General features: G+C 51.2%; 1 protein-coding gene across 1 annotated transcript in view; it reads right to left on the bottom strand.

The window, feature by feature from the left end:
• Nucleotides 1-20,937, bottom strand: part of SLC6A17 (solute carrier family 6 member 17) — a 48,731-nt gene extending 27,794 nt beyond the window's left edge. The window contains exons 1-2 of the mRNA XM_058537186.1: nt 20,865-20,937; nt 4,152-4,524 (exon numbers count right to left, since the gene is read on the bottom strand). Coding sequence (XP_058393169.1) covers nt 4,152-4,437 — 286 coding nt within the window. The 5' untranslated portion in view covers nt 4,438-4,524; nt 20,865-20,937. The remainder of the gene's footprint in view (nt 1-4,151; nt 4,525-20,864) is intronic.
• Between the last annotated feature and the right edge of the window lie 463 nt (nt 20,938-21,400).

Below are 21,400 nucleotides of genomic sequence, written 5' to 3'. Positions count from 1 at the left end.
CAGCATCTAGTTCATTAAACACACACAGGCATGCAGTCTCGCACACGTAAATTCAACTCGTCACCAACAAGCAGCTTCATCAAGGTGCTAAAAGGAGGGAGGGCCTGAAGGACCCCTGGTTGTGTCCCCTGAAGGACCTCGTTCTGTTTCTTGGTCTCGGGCTCAGGGAAATGGAAGAGGAGAGAAGTGATCTGCAGGAAAGAAAGGGACATGGCCCCACTGGCTTTGTATTTCGCCTGCACGTCTTCGGGTGGGGCAAGGTGTGCAGGGAGATGGGCTCCAGGGTGTCAGAGAAGCAGGTTGGTATCTCTATGGATGCTTCTTTCTTCTCTCCAAAGACCAGGGAAAGCCTCCAGGTAAGTGCTGTCCAAAGAGCCATCCTGCAGCAAAGACCAGCCGCCAGCCACCCGCCACCCGCTCACCCAGCCACCTCAGCCAGGCCCCGGGGCACTGGCTTGACTGCAGGTCTGCCCACCAAGCTGAGGCCTAGTGAACCACAGGGCTCAGGGGCTGTGGTTTGGGTGAGCAGAATTTTTGGTTAATCAGAGGTACTTTTTCATATCAAGCCTTGTTGAAATCATTTGGAAATGCACCCCCTTCCACCCTAGAAAATACAACTTGGGGACACATCTGATTTCCTTTGATGTTTCAGCAGCTTTCAGGAGCCTCAGGTTGTCAGTCTGAACAGTTGGGAGCACTCTTAGGGTGTTAGGAAATTTAGCAGGATGTGGTTATAGGGAGGGGGATTCCAGAATCTCTAAGGTCTCCTGGATATCTAATAGTCCGTGTCTCAGTCTACACTCTGGGTCTCATCTCTGGCAAACCCCAAGGTTATTCCTGGGATTTGAAAGACGCTTGGTCTCAGCCTGTTGAGAAGCATACTAGGTAGGGGTTAAGATCCAGACCCTGGAGCCAGACCTCCTGGGCTTGAATCCTGGCTCTGCCACTTACTAGCTGTGTGACTTTGGGCAAATTACTTGATCTCTCTGTGCCACTGTTTTATCATTTACATAAAGAGGATAATACTTGGTAGAACCATATGAAATTGCTGATATTAGACCATTTTTGACTTTCAAAAATGGCCATTTCACAGAGGATCTGAATAGACATTTTTCCCAAGAAGACATACAGATGGTCAACAGGCACATGAAAAGATGTTCAACATCACTAATTATTAGGGAAATGCAAATCAAAACACAATGAGATATCACCTCATACCTGTTAAAATGGCTATTATCAAAAAGACAAGAAATAACAAGTCCTGGCAAGGATGTGGAGAAAAGGGAACCCTTGTGCACTGTCGGTGGGACTGTAAATTTTTCCATAGTGGAAAAATTCCACTATGGAAAACAGTATGGAGATTCCTCAAAAAATTAAGAATAGAACTACCATATGATCCAGCTATTCCACTTGTGGGTATTCATCCAAAGAAAATGAAAACACTAATTCAAAAAGATATATGCACCCCTACGTTCATTGCAGCATTATTTACAGTAGCCAAGATAAGGAAACAACCTAACTGTCTATCAATGGATGAATGGATAAAGACGATGTGGTATATGTATACAATGGAATACTACTCAGCCATAAACAAAGATGAAATCTTGCCATTTGTGACAACATGGATGGACCTGGAGGGTACTATGCTAAGCGAAATAAGTCAGACAGAGCACGACACATACTGTATATGAAATACATACTGTATTTCATTCATACATGGAAGATAAAAAACAAAACAAATGAATAAACAAAAGAAAATAAAAACAAACTTGTAGAAGCAGACGACAGATTGGTGGTTACCAGAGCGGAGGGGGGGTTGGGGGAGGGCTAAATTGCTAAAGGGGGTCAATTTTACGGTGATGGATGGAAACTAGAGTTTTGGCGGTGAGCACGCTGTAGTCTATACAAATGTCGAATCTAGTGTTGTACACTTGAAACTTATATAATGTCATAAACCAATGTTACCTTAATTTTAAAAAATGGCCATTTTATATGCTTCAACTCTATACCTATTGCCCAGGGCTGTTGTGAGGATTAAATGAGTTACCTACTCATAGTAAGCACTTGCTGAACATTTTCCTCTTTCTCATAAAAATAAGCAAACTAGGAGGATGCAGAATAAAGAAACAGTCAGCATCTGGTGGAGCTAAGCAGAGTTCCAGAGTTTTCATCCAGAATTAAGCGAAGTTTTGACTGGAACACCCACAGCTCAAAAACACAGAGCTTCAACTCTCAGACCAAATAGCTGTCTCCTTCCTGTGATAATTTGCCTTCTTCCAAAAAACATTTAAGAGGATTTACTATAAAACCCGTAAATATAACAGAGTTAAAGGTAAAGATAAAAAGGGATTCCAGGAATCAGAGAGGATGGAAAAATGAAGGCAGGAAGGTAGAATGGGGAGCTCAGAATCCTGAGCACGAACAACACTTTTCTTCTGGGGGTTGTGTGTGACGTCTGGTGCCATGGCGATTATCTGGCGACCCTGTGAACTGGCAGATTTGGAAGAACACTGCTCTCGGGGGGTGGTGTGTGAGGTGGGGAGAGGGACTCTGTGATTCACCATCGAAGCCACAAAGGACAAGGTTGGAGGTTGCCAGGTAGAGTCCCCAGATGTGACGTGTCCTCCAAAGTCATTTTGGATGCTCCGAACTCTTCTCAACATCTCACGGCACATAAGGAAACCACACACTTATATTTGTATCTTTGCTTTGGGCTCATATCAACGCAGTGACCTGCACATGGCCATCCCACACCGACCAAAAGCTCTGATCGGCAGTTATTTATAGGGGGCAAAAAATCTTTCAAAGCAAGGAGAGCATGCAGGGAATAGACTGTGCTGTCGCAGAAAGATGGAAGCCTCTGGCCTGACTCAATTACATGGGCTCAGGTGGGCATTCTTACTCCCTGCCCTCCAGTAGAAACTGGAAAGGAGGAGAAGCCTCCAGCCAGGCTCTGCCTTCTGGACCAGGGAGAGTGTGTCCTGGAGAGGAGGGAGCGTCCCTGAAATGCGCTGCATCTCTGGGAGAGGCTAGGTGGAGAGAGTCCCCGGAGCAGGGAGGGAAGGAGCTGGGTTAAAATGCCTGCAGAGCTGCGGCCACCCATCAGGTTGGAGCGTGGCAACCCCAGGGCACGGGGACTCAGGGGCACAGAAGCTCTCTGCTGGCTCAGGTCACTTTCCCAGGACCAGAGGTCTGAGCTTGTAAACGTCCTTGTTTTCAGCCCATTGGATTTTTCTTTATTTTCAATTAGTTTTCTCCTGCTTTCATAGCAAGCTGTCTTTGGAACATTCCAGCCTGCCTTGGAGGTGCCGGGGGGATAAGGCCTGGCATTATCTCCCCATCCTGGGGGCTAGAAGTGGTGAGAAGGGGTCTGATACCAGGACAAGATCCTCTAGGGGGCTCAAACTCAGGGGACGGGGTGAGGCAGGCAGCAGGTGTGGTGATGAAGTGCTCAGGCTCTGGGGCCGGGCTGTCCATGTTTGAATTGTGACTTAAAAACTGGCTGTGAGACTTTGAGCAAGTTATCTAACCTCTCTGTGCTTCGGTTTTGCAGTCTCTAAAATGAGGATGATGATAACTCCTTCCTCACAGAGGGTTGCTGGGGGCACTCGATGGTTGAACCATATGAAATCTGTGTTTCGGTTGTTCCAAGACGCTCAGATATCAGCACCTTCGTGTATTTCAGCCTAATCTCCAGTAAGCGCTGACAACAGTGCCTGGCACCTAGTAAGCATTTAATAGTAATGGCCAACAGTTGTTCTTTACTATGGGTAAGAGACAGTGTTAAGCGTTCTACATGTAAAGCTCTTTCAATCATCCTAACAATCCCATGAGGCAAGAACTACTATTATTCCCATTTTACAGATGAGGAACAGAGAGGCACAGAGAGACTAAGCAACTTGCACAGAGCGCTGTCTGTTGGGCTGGGACTGGAACCCAGGCCATCCGGGCCCAGAGCCCACGTTCTTACCACCACGCCAGACAGCCTCTGAGAGCCGTTAGCTCTTAGCTATTCCTGGGGAGTCTTAGTCTGGAAGCCTAAGCTCTACCTACAAATGTTCCAATTCTGCCCAGGCAAAGGGGTGTTCCTTTTGCCCCTCAGCCCAGCCCATTTGCAGGGCACCCCCAGGGCAAGCAGGGCGGGCTCTTACCTCCTCCGTTTTTCTGGCACAGGTAGGGGAACCTCCAGATGTTGCCGAGGCCCACGGAGAAGCCGATCTGGGCCAGGATGTACTGCAGCTTGCTGTTCCAGGCTGGCCGGTCCTCCGCATCCAGCTCCTCCTCCACCACCTTCTGCTTGCCGCCTGCCTCGCCAGCCACATTCAGGATGCTCTGCTTGTAGTCCACGGGTTCCTCGAGGGCCAGCAGGTCGGCCACTGACTCCGTGACATGCTCATTGCTGTGCTCACGCTGGGTCACCTTGCTGTTCTTCGGCATTGATGCCACCTGGGCCACGCAGCCCTGCTCCCCAGCACACAGAGAAGGTGGGACTGGGCTGTTGTCAGCTCCTTCTCATCCAGGGACCTGTGAAATCAGGTGAGCATGAGAGGATTATCTGGCCACCCCAGAGAGGTAGGGAGCCCAAGCGGACACAACCCAAATCAACTCCCTGTCACACACTCAGAGGCTGGTGAGTGGCTGGAGTATTGAGCTTGCCTCCCTCCCCATCAGGGGAAGCCCACTGAGGAGGTCTGCAGACTCAGTTTTCCCACAGGCTCTACCTGAGCATCATCAGAAAGGTAAACCTGATGGGGCAGAAGAGGCAACACCAGACACCAAACCAAAAAGGGTCGTCCACGACAACACTGCTCCCTTCTGTAATTGCAGATCCTAGACCATTCAAGAGCATCTGGAGGTCCCACAGCCTTCCGCTCTCAGGGTAGCACAGGCTGTGGCCATTCCTAACCCTCTTGTGTTCTATTTAGCCAAAACCCCCTGGTGGGACCCAGGGAAGCCAGTGTCTCTGGGGTCTTTCTATTCCAAATGCAGTTCATGGGCCAGTGGCATCATGGAGCTTGTTAGAATCTCAGGCCCCCTCCAGACCTACTGAATCTTTCTCAGTAGTTTTACAGGATACCCAGGTGATTCAAAGGGACATTAGTGTCTGGGGGGGGGGGGGAAGGCTAGAGCTCTCACCGTGGAGTCCCTGGACACCAGCCCCTGAGGGCCCTTCATTCCCCGGGCAGGAGCGCCGACCAGGCTCGGCTAAGAATTCTAGCACCAGAGCCCTGGCGGTGTTTGCTCAGTGCCAACAAATCCTGGGTCATTGCTCAGCACTGACATTATCTGAGGGCCACCACAGCCAAGAGCCACTCTCCATCCTTCAGTGACAGTTTTACAGCAGATAATGTCTGCACAACGCAGGCGGGGGAGGCAAAACCCTCCTGCTCCTGCCATTCCTCATCTGTCTCACATGCTTTCCCTTAAAGAAAGAAAAGCACTGAGGAAATGCGTCCTTTGAAGGATCCCAACATTCTGCTATGTTTCAAAGCACTTCCTCATTGAGGGCAGGTTGGAGGATTTAAAACTAAACACACACACACCCCAGCCTACAGTTGCCCTGCATCTTTCTAGGGGTATAAATTACCCGGCTCTGTAATTACTTTACTAAGGGAAGGAGCTGCCTCTGGAAGCCGTGCTCCTGTCTGTTCTTCTGGTATGTGCCACCTGAATGGCAAGGGCAAGGTCGCTGCGTAGCAGAAGTGTGCGTGGCTCGCCCTCCTGCTGGGCTTGACCCAGACTTCCTGGCTGATTCCAGCAAAGACCTGACCTTGGAGGGGACCTGGCCAGCCGGATCCTGTTAACCACGTAATGAAGCTGGGAAGCCTGGCAGATGGGGATGACTGTCCATGCTGCTCTGTGGGGTTAGCCAGCCCTCCCCAGGCCTTGGACCACATCAGGGGGTTACACCCCCCTGCCCTCCTCATCCGAGGGGGACAGTGAGTCTTTAGTGACTGTTCCCTTCCATGCCAGGAACAGTCAGGATCTTGGGCTTTGGAGTGACTAGGACAGAGCCAGCCTCCCTAAAAGACCCCAGAATTCCCTACAAAAAGCACAGCTTTCTGTTGGGATTCCACTTCACCGAAGTCAGCTGAACATCCCCTTGTGTCCTGGAAGGTGCCCCAAGGTGGGATTGTGTGTCTGTGGACCCTTCTGCCCTCAGCCTCCCCCGGACTGCTGCACTGCACATGCTATACAAGCGAGTGGTACCCTAGGAGTTGTGCAACAGGGAGGCTGTGTTCTTGTCTGGGCTGCCAGGATAAGTCCCCACCCACCCCCAGTCAGCAGGTCCCTGTCCCCAGGGCACTCAAATGGAGAAAACCTAAGGCACATGCAATGGCTGCTTGGGTAGCTACTCCAACTCCCCTACAGCTTCCAACAAGAGTTTTTATTAAAAACTAGGGCTGGGGAGAAGAATCAGGGTCCCTCTGGAGACTGCAATCTCCAGGCTGCCTCAGCTCAGAGCCTCTGTCCAGGTACTCTGCCTGCAGCGGAATTTGATCAGAACAATCTGCAATGCATTAGGTATGATTTACTGCTCGTCACGTCACAACTGGAGAAAACCAAGGGGCAGGCCTGCAAGAATGCAGAATTTCTGTTGATGCTGACCAATCACAGAACATGCTTCCCCAAAAATAGCCTAGTGAGTGGCAGCTCCGGTCACCAACATGAGAAAGGGCTGGGAGGGAAAGCAGCATCATTTTAAACTAGGAGGACTCAAGGACAATTAGCACTTTCTGGTAAAGCCGGAGGATACCCACAGCAGCATCATGGAAACCACGGGCATCACTCAGTCTGAGCTGCCTCCTTTTTCCTAAGACGTCACTCTCGTGCACGAGCATCCTGCATTGCAGGATGGGGGCCCAGGGGCCTCCTGGGCCATCAGGTTTGCAGGATGCAAAGTGCTGGTGCAAACTTGCAAGCTGAGGCACTGGGCTGGGCTGCAGTCATGACTGGAACCCTCTGTGCCCAGTGAATATGCTCAGGTGACAACAGAGTCTGACACTTAGAATATTAAAGCTTGAGGGACCCTAGCAACATTCTTATTTTATATATGAGGAAACTGGGGTCCAGAGAGAGGAAGTGAATTGCCCAAAACCACTGGGTCAGACTCAGCAGGGGGTGGGACACAGGAGGAAGATAGTCTGCTGTGGCAGTGGGGGGCAGGGGCTTTGAGGTCAGATGGGCCTGGGTTTGAGAGCTCCCTTTCATTCATTCATTCACTCATTCATTCACTCACTCATTTGACATATATTTACTGAGTCCCTTTTCTGTACCAGGCTCTGTCCTAGGTGCGAGGGATACAGCAGCAAACAAAATAAGCACAGAGTTTCCTCTTGTAGAGTTTATCTTTCTTGTGGAAAGGCAAGATACTAAAGAAAGAAACATATACAATGGCCAGTGGTGATACATGCCATAAAGAGGAATAATGGCGGGGGGGAGGGCAGTGCAAGCTGGAGAGCTGCTATTTTATGGTCCAGAAAGGCATCCCTGAGGAGGGGACATCTGAGCAGAGGCACTCTGGAAATGTACGTCAAGTGAGTGAGTGAATGAGTGACTGAATGGATGAACGAAACGGGAGCTCTCAAATGCAGGCCCGCCTGACTTCAAAGCCCCTGCCGTCCACTGCCACGGCCGACTGTACGGACTTGGGCTGGTGCTCTGCGCGAGGTGGGCAGCCGCTTCACTTTCATCACACACGTGTCAGTCCCCTCGTGGGTAAAGAGGTTCTATTTGATGACAGTTCCCCTCCCAGGGAGGGCTGCCGAGAGAATCAACAAACAGACGCACACGGAGCGCCCAGCACGGGGCCTGGCACCCGGAAGAACCCAAATGGTAGCAGCTGCCGCCTGGAAGCCTTACACTGCCCACCTTTGTTCATTTAAAAATATGAAAGTTCCCCTATTTATATCTGGTCACATAAATGCCCTATTTCTCCTCAGGAAAAGCCAAAGTGAGTTTGTGGCGGGAGTGGGTGGGGGTGGAGGGAAGCATTCTGCAACAAGCCCATCTCAGAAATGTCCGTTTCTGTTAGTAAGAATTGGCACCACCCTGAGGCTGCTGGGGCAGCATCCTACGAAGTCCAGCGCCACTCACGTCCCCCCGTGTCAAAGGGACGCAGGTAAAGGCTATGTATACAGCGCCAGGTTGTGAGTCCAAAGATCAGCAATATTATTCCTAACAAAAACATGGCTTCATCTTAAAGTCTAGCAATATTATTAATCAAACTGTAGCTCGTAATTGTAACAGTTTGAAACCATTCAGAAACATTTTTTTTTTCCATGAGGAAGATTAGCCCTGAGCTAACATCTGTTGCCAATACTCTTTTTTGCTGAGGAAGATTGGCTCTGGGCTAACATCCGTGCCCATCTTCCTCTACTTTATATGGGACGCTGCCACAGCATGGCTTGACAAGCGGTGCATAGGGCTGCACCCGGGATTCAAACCTGCCAACCCCGGGCCAACAAAGCGGAGTGCGCGCACTTAACTGCTACGCCGCCACTGGGCCGGCCCCTAGAAACATTTTTTATAGTCTACTGACACAATATGGGGTGGTAATTCCGCTCAGAAGCCAGACTGCCCAGGTTCAAATCCTCAGCTGTTGAAGGAGAACGGCAGCAGGGCCCACCTCACAATGTCGTGGGGAAGACAGTTTGTCCAGGTCTCAGAAGGGTGCCGGCTCCCAGCAAGTGCTCACAAATGTCGCCATTCGTGTGACCTCATTTGATTCACGCCCAGCCCGGGAAGTCAGCTGGGCAGCTGTGGCCCAGGGCCGGACAGCGCGTGGCTCATATCACAGGCTGTCCACACCCAGGTCTCCCCACTCCTGTGCTCCCTCCATGTTTCTAAAGGGGAGGTGGCAGCAGCACCTTGGATCAGCCCTCCCTCCCTACAGCCCCCAGCTCCCTGAAGCCTGGAGGGAGCTCTCTGGGCTGGTGAAAGGTCAGCTTTAGACCAGGGCATGGGAATCCAACGTGCACCCAGCCAATGACCCCAAAGCATTGCCTGGGACAGCGTCAGGATCAGAGAAGGACCCAGGAGGGGCGGATTCCTCTCTGCCCCTGCCTTTGCGGCCATGGAGCCAGCCATGATCCAGGCGTCAGGAGGCCGGCTGGGCGCTGGTCCTGACCAACCACCAACCAACCACGCAAACCGCACACGGCCCTGACCTCTCCGGGCCTTGGTTTCCCTGTGTGTAAAATGGGTTGGTTTGGATGATGTGTGAGGCCCCTTTCAGCTCTGCATATATCCAGGGAGTACCCCTCCTGCATGCAAGTGTAAGCAAGGCATGACCTGCCCCAGGCACTAGATGCTGCAGGTTCTGCAGCCTGGCTGTCACGCCACCCACCATCAGTGGACAGCTTGCTAGGGTGCCGTGGGGATGCTTTGGCAGCCAGCCCAGCTGTACCCGAATTATCCCCCTGTAGTAGCTGCGGTGGGTTGTAAAGTGCTTTCATGAGCAGCACGTCAGATGATCAAGTTCGATGGTACCTCCGAAAGGAATGCCTTAATTACTTAAGGCACAGTGCAGAGGGGCTCGAGTGCCGAGAAAGCCCTCGGTGCCAGATCTGTCACTTAGCAACGGATGCAGCTTCAGCTCAGAATAGCACATGTGAGAGAAGAGGACTGAGCGAGTGAACTGTGAATCTTCTTAAAAAGAGAAAAAATAGTGCGACGAGGAGACAGACAGGTAAAAATATCTCCTGCCAGAGGGCTGATGGTCCCACAACAACTTTCCCAGCACAACACTCAGCAGTTACCTCAAGAGGTGGGGGATGGCTGCTCACTCGCCACCAGGGCCACACCAGGAGCCCCTCCACCCCACAGCAGAGAGCCGGGGGAGCCTTCTGCAACACTGAAGTCGGCCCTCTGAGCACCCGCCTCCTGGGGTCGGGGTGTCTTTTGCTCGGGAAGGTTGTACCAGGTAACTCAAGGGACAAACTCAAGAGAATCACTTCTTCTCCAAGTCAGACCGCCAGGGGAGCTGAGTGGAGAAGCCACCATCTTTGGGAAAGCAGGCAGCCAAGGTGACCTCAGACCCCACAGCACCCTGCTTCACGGAGCTCCTCCGGGCGTGCCTAGCTTTGCTACCCTTGGGCCTAGTGGTTCTGGAAAGAGTGCTGTGCATTCTTTTTTTTTCCTTAATTTTTATTCAATTTATTTAAACTAAACAAACAAACAGTTCACCCATTTCTCCCACTCCCCACCTCCTTGCCTCTTGCAACCACCAATCTGTTCTGTCTCTACGAGCTCTACGGGTTTTTTGTTTTTCAGATTCTACATATAAGAGAGACCAGATCATATTTGTCTTTCTCTGTCTATTTCACTTAGCATAATGCCCTCGAGGTCCATCCCTGTTGTTGCAAATGGCAAGATTTCATTCTTCTTTATGGCTGAATAATATTCCACTGTAGATATATACCACATCTTCTTTAGCCATTTATCCATCATTGATAACAACCATTAGGTTGTTTCCATGTCTTAGCTATTGTAAATAACGCTGCAATGAACATGGAGGTGCATATATCTTTTTGAACTAGTGTTTTCATTTTCTTTGGCTAAATACCCACAAGTGGAATTGCTGGATCATATGGTAGATCTATTTGTAATTTTTTGAAGAACCTCCATACTGTTTTCCACAGTAGCTGCACCAATTTACATTCCCACCATCAGTGCACAATTGTCCACATCCTCTCTAGCACTTGTTATTTCTTGTCTTTTTGGTAATGGCCGTTCTAACCGGTGTGAGGTGATATCTCATTGTGGTTTTGATTTGCATTTCCCTGACAACTCGTGATGTTGAGCACCTTTTCACGTACCAGTTGGCCATCTGTATGTCCTCTTTGGAAAAATGTCTATTCAGATCTTCTGCCCATTTTTTAATCTGATTGGGGTTTTTTTGCTATTGAGTTGTATGAGTTTTTTATACATTTTTGATATCAGCCTCTTATCAGATATATTTTCTCCCATTCAGTGGGTTGCCTTTTCATTCTGTTGATGGTTTCCTTTGCTGTGCAGAAGCTTTTTACTTTGACGTGGTCCCACTTGTTTATTTTTGCTTTTGTTGCTTTTGCCTGCTGCACATTCTTAAATGTAAACCTCTACAACCGAGAAGCTGTGAAGAGCCTTCATGAAGAGGAGAGCGGCGAGAGGATGCCCAGCTCCCCGGGCCATCCTCACAGGTGGTGAGAAGGAAGCAAGGACGCGGGCCTTTCTCTCAGAGAACTTGACAGCTTCCTGATTTCCATGTGACAAGTGGCTGTGGCCCAAACTGTTCTCCTAATTACCTCAGAGCCTCTGGGCTTCCACTGAGCCCAAAACAGGTCAAACTGTTATCAGAGATATAAATTGTCCTCCAAATTATTTTTAATTGTTTTATTGAATCCTCTGGCAGTCACCTGGGGTGATCTGCTCCTGACAGGCCTTCGCCTTGACTTGCTGGCTGCTCTCCTTGGGTCTTCTCGCCCAGGACACACAGGTGGGGACCCCAGCACCACTCAACCTCTCCCTCCTTCACTCTCCATCCAGACGTCACAAAGTCCTGCCAGTGTGTTCAGCTCTGTCCTCTTTCCCACCCCTCGTGCTCGAGTTCAGGCCTTCTCTCTGTTAGACACCTGCAGCAGGCTCCCAACTCCCTTCTCCTCTAGGCTTCAGAGGCCGCTTCTTGAAATACCAGGTTGTCCCACTCCCCACTGCCTACTCCAGAGAGGCCACAGCCCTTGCCGAGGTATTTGCAGCCCCTCCACTGGGCCCCCTCCATCTCCCAGCCTCGGCCTCTTCGTCTTCCCTCGGCCCACCCCCCCATTCCCTCTGCATAAATCCCTCCCCATCCTCTGCCAACTGAAGCTTCCAGTCTTTGAAGGTCCAGCTCAAGGCCTACCCTCTCACCTCTATGACATCTTCTGCAATTCTCTAAGTGAGAATTAATGTCCCTTTCTCTCCCCTTCTCAGAACACTCATGTAAATACTATTTTACACTGTTACCATTTGACTTTCTACCATAGCTAGTTGTTTATGTGTCTGATTCCTTTTCTAAACACAAAGCTCCCGGAGGGCAGGAGCCAAGATGCATGCAGCTTGGTGTCCACTCTCCACTGCCCCTGGCCCACCCAGTGCCTGGCACACACAGGACAAACGTGGTACTTACAGAGGTTCCAGGGTCCTTGGCTTCCCACCCTCCAAGAACAACCTCTTCCTATGTTGAAATCTCAACCACTGCCTTCACCTGTGCAACAAAGCGGCAGGAGCGAAAAGCTAACAGCTCTGACCAGAGGGACGTTGAAACCTACGAGAAGTCTGCACGCCCCAGCCAGGGGGCTCCAATTGAGAGCAGCCCTGCAGCACATGTGCAAGGACCCCAGGACTTACAGGCAGCTTTCCATTCCTTATTCATCTGTAAGATAAGGAAACGTGCTCACCTACCACTGCATCTGGTTACCACATGGATAGAAGGAGAAAGAGGAAGAAAAGCTTATTGAGAAGTCAAATAAACAGAACAGTAATTTCTGACTCCATTTCACAGATTTGCTGGGTTTGTGTTTTGATCTCGCATCTGTATCTCAGTTGACACCATCTTTGCTTCTGCAAGGCCAAATCCTGGTATCTTACACATGCTCAATAAATATGATATGAATGAAGTGAGTGACTGAATCAATGAACTGATGCATTTTGAACTCCCCAAATTTTCTAGAGTCTGATGTAATTTCTCAGCTTCAATTTTTTCCCATTTTCTGATGCGATATTCTTATCCCAAGAACATCTGATGCCCAGGATGCCCAAGTGGCAGTGTAAAGCTAAGGTAAACGAAGAAGCCTGGCCATCGTTCACTGACTTCTTGCCTCCTATAAAGCAGCCACTATTTGTGCCTCACCTTCTCCACTTTGCAGACAGGATCCATCCTCATGTCAGAGAAATAAATATTGGATGGGCACAGTGTCAGCACAGAGCGTTCCATGTGCTGGTGGACCATTCCAAACAACAAACAGGCAAAGGAGCCGGCAGGATCGTCTGCAGCCGGTCTCAGCTCCCTTTGACAAGCGTGCTCTCTGCAGTCGGTATTTTGTTTTCTTAGTCAAGGAGGAAGGGAAGCAGGAAAAGGGGCAGATGGTCCAGAGGGGGAGGAACTGGCACTGGGAAATGTGGGCGGGGCCAGTGCAAACAAACTCTTCTGGTTCAGCTTTACCATTTCATGGGAGGTGGGGAAATGCATGCCCAGTGAGTGTATAAGCAAGAGCAGCACGACGGCTGCCCCGCAGATGTATTCTCTCTTGTACCAGAATGTAGGTGCTGAGGGGACTTCTGAAGGCAGAGTGGGGTGCAGTAACAATAACAATGACAAGAGCACATAGGCACTACTTCTGGAGGGCTGACTCCATAACAGCCGCTGTGCTGAGCAGCCATTGTCTCCTTTAACCCTGCCAGTAACTGTATGAGGTTGCTACCACTGTTGTTCCCATTTTACAAATGAAGAAGTAGAGGCTGAGAGCAATGAATTACCTATATTCATGGAACTTAAGACCCTTTGATGCTGGCACTTTCTTGAACTTACCAGAAAGGGTCAATGGAAGGTTTTCACCCAAGTAGGTCACCACTGCCACCAGACCAACAGCCACTCTGAGTCACTGCTGACTGCATGTCATGTCCCGATTTTAAGATGTGACAGTGTGCAAAAATATGCATCTTGGAACTGATGAAATAAAGCACACAGTCACACAGTGGAGGCCCTGGGTCCACACCAACGCAGTCTGACTCCAGAACCTGACTCTCAACCACAACACTATTGCAGAAAGATCATGGGTTTCGGACCCAGGGAAACCTGGATTTGAGTCTTGCTGCCACTTATTAGCTATGAGTCTTTGGGAAAGTACACAACCTCTCTTGGTGTCAGCTCCTGGACCTGAAAAGATGGGGATGAAGGTTCTGACCTCATGAAGTTATCATGAGGATAAAATGAGATAACAGGCAGGCGGCATGCCATAATCCAGCCCCTTCACGTGAGAACATGGGGCAAATGGCCTCAAACAGGAAGAGAGGCACAGCCACCCACTGTCCCACAATGCCCTGGAACAGGTGTGGAACAAGCACGCTGGTGCCTGAGGACACGAGGGGCTGGCAGGGGACACAGGTGCTCAGAGCCCCAACTGACTTCCACTTCCCTCTTGGGCTGGAAGGAGAACGGAGCCCAGAGAATCCTGCAAAGTAGAGATACTGCTGAAATATGGGATTTTAAAAATTCCTATCTATATGTTTCCCTCCTTCTCTCCCTCTTTCCTTTCCTTTACTTCCTCCAACAAATATTTACTGCACAGTAGGTATGCACAGGCCCTGTTCTAGTCCAGCAGGGAACAGAGAAAACAACATCCTGCCCTGTGAGATTTATATTCTAGTGCAGAGGGACAAATAAAAATCAGACAAATATGTAATTAATAGTGTGTATATAGGCATATACTACATCTATAGTATACATAAAGATATAAAATAAACATATAGGGTATGAAGGGATGGAGTGAGGTGGGGACGCTACAGGACGCAGGGGAGTGATGTGACCCGACTGTTTTAAAAGGGATCAGGAGGGTAGATAAGAGATGACGGTGACCTGGGCCAGGCAGTGGATGAGGGTCAGGTTTTAAAGAGCGAAGGAAACAGAGGAGCCTAGGCTACTGAAGGGCCCACCAGGCCCCAGACAGGCCGAAGGTCCATGAGACTGTCCCAATTTGGAAAAGGAAGTACTTTTTAAAAACTCAGATGTGAAAATAAAAAGTCCAGGAGTGACAAGTGAAGGCCTCACTCCCTTCTTTCTTCATTCACGAGAGGCCCCGGTGGTGACAGATGGGTCCTCACTGCATCTGCCCAAATCCTCTGACCTGGATTTTCTTAAAGCCACTATTTTGTCTTGTCTCGGAGACAGAAAGAGGGACTCAAGGGTGTCCAATTACCTGAGTTACCCACCAGACTGCTGAAGAGCACTTGAAGGAATAGTGATCAGAAACCCTTAATTACAGTCCCAACATGCTGTCTCTTCCCTGAGAGCCAGAGGGTCTGGGCCTCCCCCCTCAGCAGCCTTCCGTGCAGCTTTGTGGAGGGAGAGGTAGGAAAGCACTCCCGTCAGGAACAAGTCACGGGGCAACCGAGACCACAGTGAAGGGGGCAAACACGCCTGAAGACCTACTGTGCTTACATATGTTATTTATCCCCCCAACAACTCGAGATGAAACGTAATTCTCACTTTACTTCTAAAAGAAGATAGCTATTATGCACAAGATTACCCAGCCATGAAGGGGAGGAGGGTGACTCAAACTGTGGTCTCCCAAACTCTGCAATCTATATTCCCCCCAATATGCTGGTGCTTCCCAATCTTTTGCATGTCATGACACACAGAGAAAAGAATACTGACATGGTACACTGGGGGAAAAGGAGGAGGCCCCGCCACCCTGGGCACTGCAGGCTACTCCAAGGAATGGAGGCACCTTTATTTCTGGGCCACAGGCTACCCATCTGTGGCACTGGTTAGGAAGTTCTCCAATGTACCATGCTGCATGGTACATCCGATATATCCGAATCTCACTCAGCAAGTCAACAGTGAGCCAAGCCCATCTACCACAATTTCTCCCTGAGGTTAGGAGCTTCTTCATTTGGCCAGGTCCTTTCCCAAAGCCAATGACATAATGCAATTTGGGGAATGAGTCAAGGAGATTCCTCTCAGCTGTTCTAAAGGTGTTCCCCATTATTAGCAAGCAGGTTGTCTCAGAGGTGTGCCAGGACCATGGACAGCACCCACCAGGCCATTCTGGGAATCAGTGCCTGGTTGCCCAGCACAGGAGCCTCCCCTCTCCTTCCTTTAGATCCCCCCAGGGAAGAGGAGGTCCATGTCCTCACTGAATACTCACTTGGCGGCACCTGCTGGAGCCACTCCTCCAAGTGACTGTTCACACCTCTTGAAAGGGAGCTTTACGAAACAGCTCTCCTAACCTGGAGTGGGATTTAAAACCACAGGAGCCCAGGAGTCTTATAATTAAAGAGAAAATGCAACCAGCAGGAATTTGGGGTGTGGACTAATGAATTCTATTTGAAAGTGAAATAATAGGTGGCAAATTAGTGGTACACAGAATCCAGCAGAAATTCTAATTAAACCAGTAATTAGAAATGATGGAATACAGGGAAGGGCAATTTGTTATCTTCCAATGATCTGTGGGTAGTCTCTGGAAGACAGAGTGGCAGCTCAGTAGGACAACTGCAGCAGATGACATGAGCTCAGGGCCTGGGAGCTGGGGCATTATTTCCTCCAGCCCCACACTTGCCCCACCCTCACTCCACAAGAGGCCACAGAGCAAACAGGGCTTGAAGTCTCAACTCCCAAGTGGGGGACTCAGGCTGCCCAGGACTCGCCTGACCCAGAATTATTCTCTAACAAAATATACCTGGTTCTGAACATGAGAATAATTTAGGACAGTAATCCATCTTGCGTCTGAGCTTAGTCTCACATGTGAGTTTTCTATACACAGTGAATATCTAATTATATTTTTTTAAATAACTGGATTTGTCCAGAGATGAACAATGTTTCAATTTTAAAAATTACTCATGGTGGGGGGGAAGTATCAAAGGACTATGTCTCCACAAAATGGCTGCCTATGGAGCAAGGGTTTCTGGGAAGACCTCTTTGTCTGCTGGAGGTGGAGGAACATTAATGCACCCTCACTTACAGGAACGTCCCCACCATGATCAAAGGTGGTTTGGAGATACCAGGCAGGCTAGGACACTATGGGCCTATTCCTCTAGGGATGGTGATTTCTCAGAGACAGAAAAGACGGGGAAGCAGGAGGAATCAGATGCCAAGTTTCCCAGAACAGCCGACGACACAAGTGGCAGAGCCCTAAGGGTGAGGAGAGTGGGCCCTCCATGGAACAAGACCAGGAAGCAAGCAGCTGCTGTCAATAACGTGGAGTGCTAGCAGTTTTGCTCCGGGGTCTGGGGCCTCGTCAGAACTGCTGCAGGTCCTTGGCGCACACTCTCCAGCAGAGAAACCTGACACACCAGAGCTCCCACCAGCGACTGGCTGTCCTTGATTTTGCAGATGCAGAAATCCCCAGGACAACATCCAATCTGGTCTGCCTCTTTCCTCGCTGCTCCCAGCACCAACCCCTGACCTGGACAAACTTGAAGAGAATGAGGTCAGGGGTGGTAGAGGTCAGGAAGAGAAAGATGGACAGGACATAAAGACTGAGCCTGGGATCTTCTTCTGGATTCCAGCCCACCTGGCACCACATACCATATTCCCCAAACCTTGGAAGTTTAGGTATCTTCATTCTCTACCAATTTCCCATGTGCGGAGGCTCCTTTCCCCCTTTCTCAGGGCGCTAGCTGAAAGAACTGGACCCACAGGTTTAGACGGTCTCAACTGGGTAAATGCCTAGGTTGTCAGCAAACATTTATTAAGTTATTACGGATCCATATCACATAGAGGTTAAGCACAAGAGCTTGGAATCAGACAGACCTGAGTTCAAATTATCAGGTTGCCACTGACTACTTGTGTGACCTGAGCAAATCACTTAACCTCTCTGAACCTCAAGTCCCACATCTGTAAATTGCAGAGAGCAATCTCTGTCTCCTGGGATTGTAGCTAAGATTAAATCAGATGGTGTATGAATAAAGCATTTAGCACAGCGCAGAAGCCTCAATAAAAACCTGGATATTATCACTGTGTGCCAAGTATGGCGCCAGCTGCCAGAATCCAGAACTGCACTTGCCCCTCCTAAGAACAGGCAAAGTAGGCACCTCCATGCAGGTCGCTGTCCCACCTGGGTTCGGGACAGTGCGCTGACACAGAGCGACCTGTGGTACCGTGCCTCTGACCTCTGGAAGCCTGGGACACCAGTCGGGGCAGGTTGATGCAAAAGGACTTTGCAGGGCTAACAGGGTTTTTCCCCATCCTGGTTCTCCAGGTGTTTGGCTGGGAGGACTTCTTGCAGTCCAGCCTGGGAGCAAGTGATAACTCAGACTTGGTTCTAGGAAAAAAGCCCAAATCCATTTTCCCTTTAAACTATTCTGCTGCTTATCTTAGCAGCTTTAAAGGGATTAATGATGAATTGTCCTGCTTCAGCAAACCTGGCCAGAAAAGGAGCATGAGGGAAGGGAAGATGCACAGGCAGAAGGAACCTGCTCCTCAGGAATCCTCTCATCTCTGTCTTTATCATCCTTAGGATTTGCTCCCAGATGCAATGAGGGGAGCATTGATTCTGGGGTGCAAGTACCACACACACACACACACACACACATGCATACACACATGCACACACACATTTCCAGTAGCAGACTGGAGTCCCCTGGGTCAGCATAGCCTCCTTCTTGCTGCACTGGGGATCCCCTTATTTGCTCCTCTCTTGAGGCACACACATCTTAGTCTAGACACGTTATGGACAGAGGGAGCAAGGCGTCCAGGATCCTTCAGGAAATGCAGGACACACACTCATCTCCTCTCCAGGAAAAGCCAGCCCCGCCTCTCCTGGACAGTTCTCTTGCAGCTCCCAGCTCCATTATGGAAAGGACAGGTGGGGAGGGGGACGGCAAGACTGGACCAAAGGGCAGGGACCCCTGAAGTCCACCCAGCAGGTGCAGGCCATGCTCAGGAGCAATCTTAAGGAATCAAGGTCTGTGCTGGAGTCTCGCCTGGAGCTATTGCAGGCAGCAGAGGGCACCCAGCAACCACGCACAGCCCTGCCCACCCACCCTCATCTCCTGTTCTGACTCAGGCTTTCTCATTCCCCTATTTCAACCTGAGAGTTGGAAATAGGTCAGTTTGAAGCTGAGTTATAGGTCCTTCCAACCACATGGGAAGCCCTGCCACTTTGATTTGTCTCCAACCCCCACCCCCATCCCGCATCAAGGAACAAGGACAGAGTGAGAAAGAGTCACCTCTAGTTAAGGCCCATGAGGAAAGGGGCGGGGAACTAACCTTTAATGAGCATCTTCAACCTGTCCAGTGCTGGGCTCAAAATAAGCCTTCAGAAAAGGTACCACAGGCATCCCTGTTTCACAACTGAGGAAACCAAGGCTCCAGAGGTAAAGTGACTTGCCCAAGGTCACCCTGAGCTGGCACATGGCAGAGCACTGGGCTCAATTCTGACCACAATCACAGAGCCTCCCCCAGAGCCTCTCCTCCAACCCATTCCCCCTCATCCTGGCCCTGCCCACTTCCCTGTGGGCTCAGAGCTCTAGGACCCTTGCCCAGGAGCCAGGCAGCCTGAGCTCTGCTTAGCTCACTCTGAGGACTTGCCCACCTCTTGTCAGTGGCCCCCAAACACTGGGCACTTGGGCCATTTCTGCGCACAAGTCCCAGTAAAGATCTCCATTCAACTCATAAACAGCTAACACACAACTCTGCATGTGACTCAGGCCAAACAAACTCACTCCAATCGGAGCTGTGGGCACGATCTGCCTCCTGCACTGAGTCACCCTCAGGCTGAGCTGCAGGGACTTGCTGAAACCACCTACTTAGCTACAGCTGCTCCATTAGAGAAAAGGCCAGCAGAAAGCTGGAGCCTCTGATGGTCCCCATGGATGGGCCAGGGCCAAAGACAACCAGGTGTGACCTCAAAGCCCTTACTGCCCAGGTGATAGGTCCACTCACTGGACCATGGGATAATGTAAGCACAGCGTGAGACACAAGATGCTCCCACCATTAACCTCAACACACTCGGATCTTGTTCTCCAGATATCAATCAGTGTGTCCGGCATAGCCTAACAGTTAGGCTCTAAGTTTTGGTGGAATGTTTTTTGGAGCCATTATAGGATTTTCTTAATTCCTGGAAGTTCCTGTAACAAGGGCAGCACCCTCAAAAGAATCTTCCTTTCCTACACCACTCCCCTATCCCTCCAATGCAGCCCCACCTGCCTCCTGTTCACAACTGAGTTGCCACAAAGGTAGCTCTGGTTAGAAATTTCCTAATCCATAAAGTCCTTTAAAATAGTTCTCAAAGAAGGAAAGAGGAATGAGATCAAATTATTTCTTGTTTAAACCCCACTTGACAGCAACTAGGTCCTGTAAGGTGAGTGGCCTCCGGATTTCTGAACACTTGGAGCCCTGACAGGGCTGCTTGGGCTTGAAAAGGAAACAGCACGCTTCCTTCCAAGGCGGCCGCGCCCCTGGAGGAGCGGCCATCCTGGAGCATCGCGAGCATCGCTGGAGAGCGCGGTGCACACAGGAATAAATGTGGCAGAGGCCTCTCTCCCCTCCAGACCTGCACCCCGCGCACGTCCCCCGTTTCCGCCATTCCATTCACAGATGCGCTTCCCTCAGGGAGCATGGGCTCCCCGCTAGCTCCGAATTCAGCAAGGACCAGCCCCAGGACGGGAAATTAAATATTCATCTCGGGCGTGAGGGCTCTGATTCTGCCAATGTTACTGTCAAGGTCACGGGCCTGAAGTCGAGCGGCTGAGGCTGGGGTCTCCACCCGCTCAGGAGCCTCCCGCGGTAACTGCGCCCTGGACGCGCAGCTCCAGGAGGCGAAATCGTCTGGGCCTCCTCCCCGGTCCTCCGCGGGCGCTTGTCTCTGCAGCTCTGCCCGATTGCCTCCGGAGTTCTCGGGCCCTCCTCAGCCCCGGAAACTGGAGCCCAGTGCCCAACCCGTGCGCGCTGTGTTAGGCAGCCCCGATGCGCCGGAGGAGCTCCAGCCCCAGGGCTCCGTCGCCAGGCAACAGAGGCTGGAGCGCCAGAAAGAGCCTTGGGCCCGCGCAGGGCCGGGCGGAGACCCGGGCAGCGCCACCTCGCACCTCGGTCCTTAGGCCTCCCTGGCTGGGGCGGGGCCGAAATAGCTAAAGTTGCAGCGGCTGGCCCAGTAAAGCCAGGCTGGGCGCGGCGGGCGACTCACCTGTCCCGCGTGGTTCGTCCCGCAGACTTGGCCCCTGCCCTTAAGCCGAGCAGCTGCGGTCCCCGACGGGTCGCGGGCGCACCTTCCCACGGGCAGCCCGAGTGTGGCAGCGACGGGCCCCGGCCGGGACTGGGAAGGGACCCGGAGTCGCGCGCCCGCGCACGCGACTCTGCTCGCTCCTCGCTCCCTCCCTCGCCACCGGTCCTGGCCCGTCTCCCGCCTGTCGCGCGCTCAGGCCTCGGGGGAGCGGCCCTGGGACCCAGTTCCCGAGAGGCGGAGGGAGCGCATGGGGGCTGCGGCCACCGGAGCCGAGTGCCGCCCTCCCTGCGCCCTGGCTGCACCGGCTCTGCAGAGCGGAACGGAGCTGGGCGGAGCGCAGCGCGCACTGTTCCCTCGCTTTCGGAAAGGCCACCCTGGCGGCGGGGCGCCGTGACGCAGGCTTGACTCACGCGCGGGCCCGCGTCAATGCGAGGCTCTGGGGCCGTGATCGAGGCTCTGATGGCCGACGCAGGCGGAGGAGGTGGGCAGGGGGAGTG

The sequence above is a fragment of the Diceros bicornis genome, chromosome 4, assembly GCF_020826845.1.
Source record: "Diceros bicornis minor isolate mBicDic1 chromosome 4, mDicBic1.mat.cur, whole genome shotgun sequence".
Lineage (NCBI taxonomy): Eukaryota > Metazoa > Chordata > Mammalia > Perissodactyla > Rhinocerotidae > Diceros > Diceros bicornis.
This window is presented reverse-complemented; position numbering and strand designations above follow the sequence as displayed.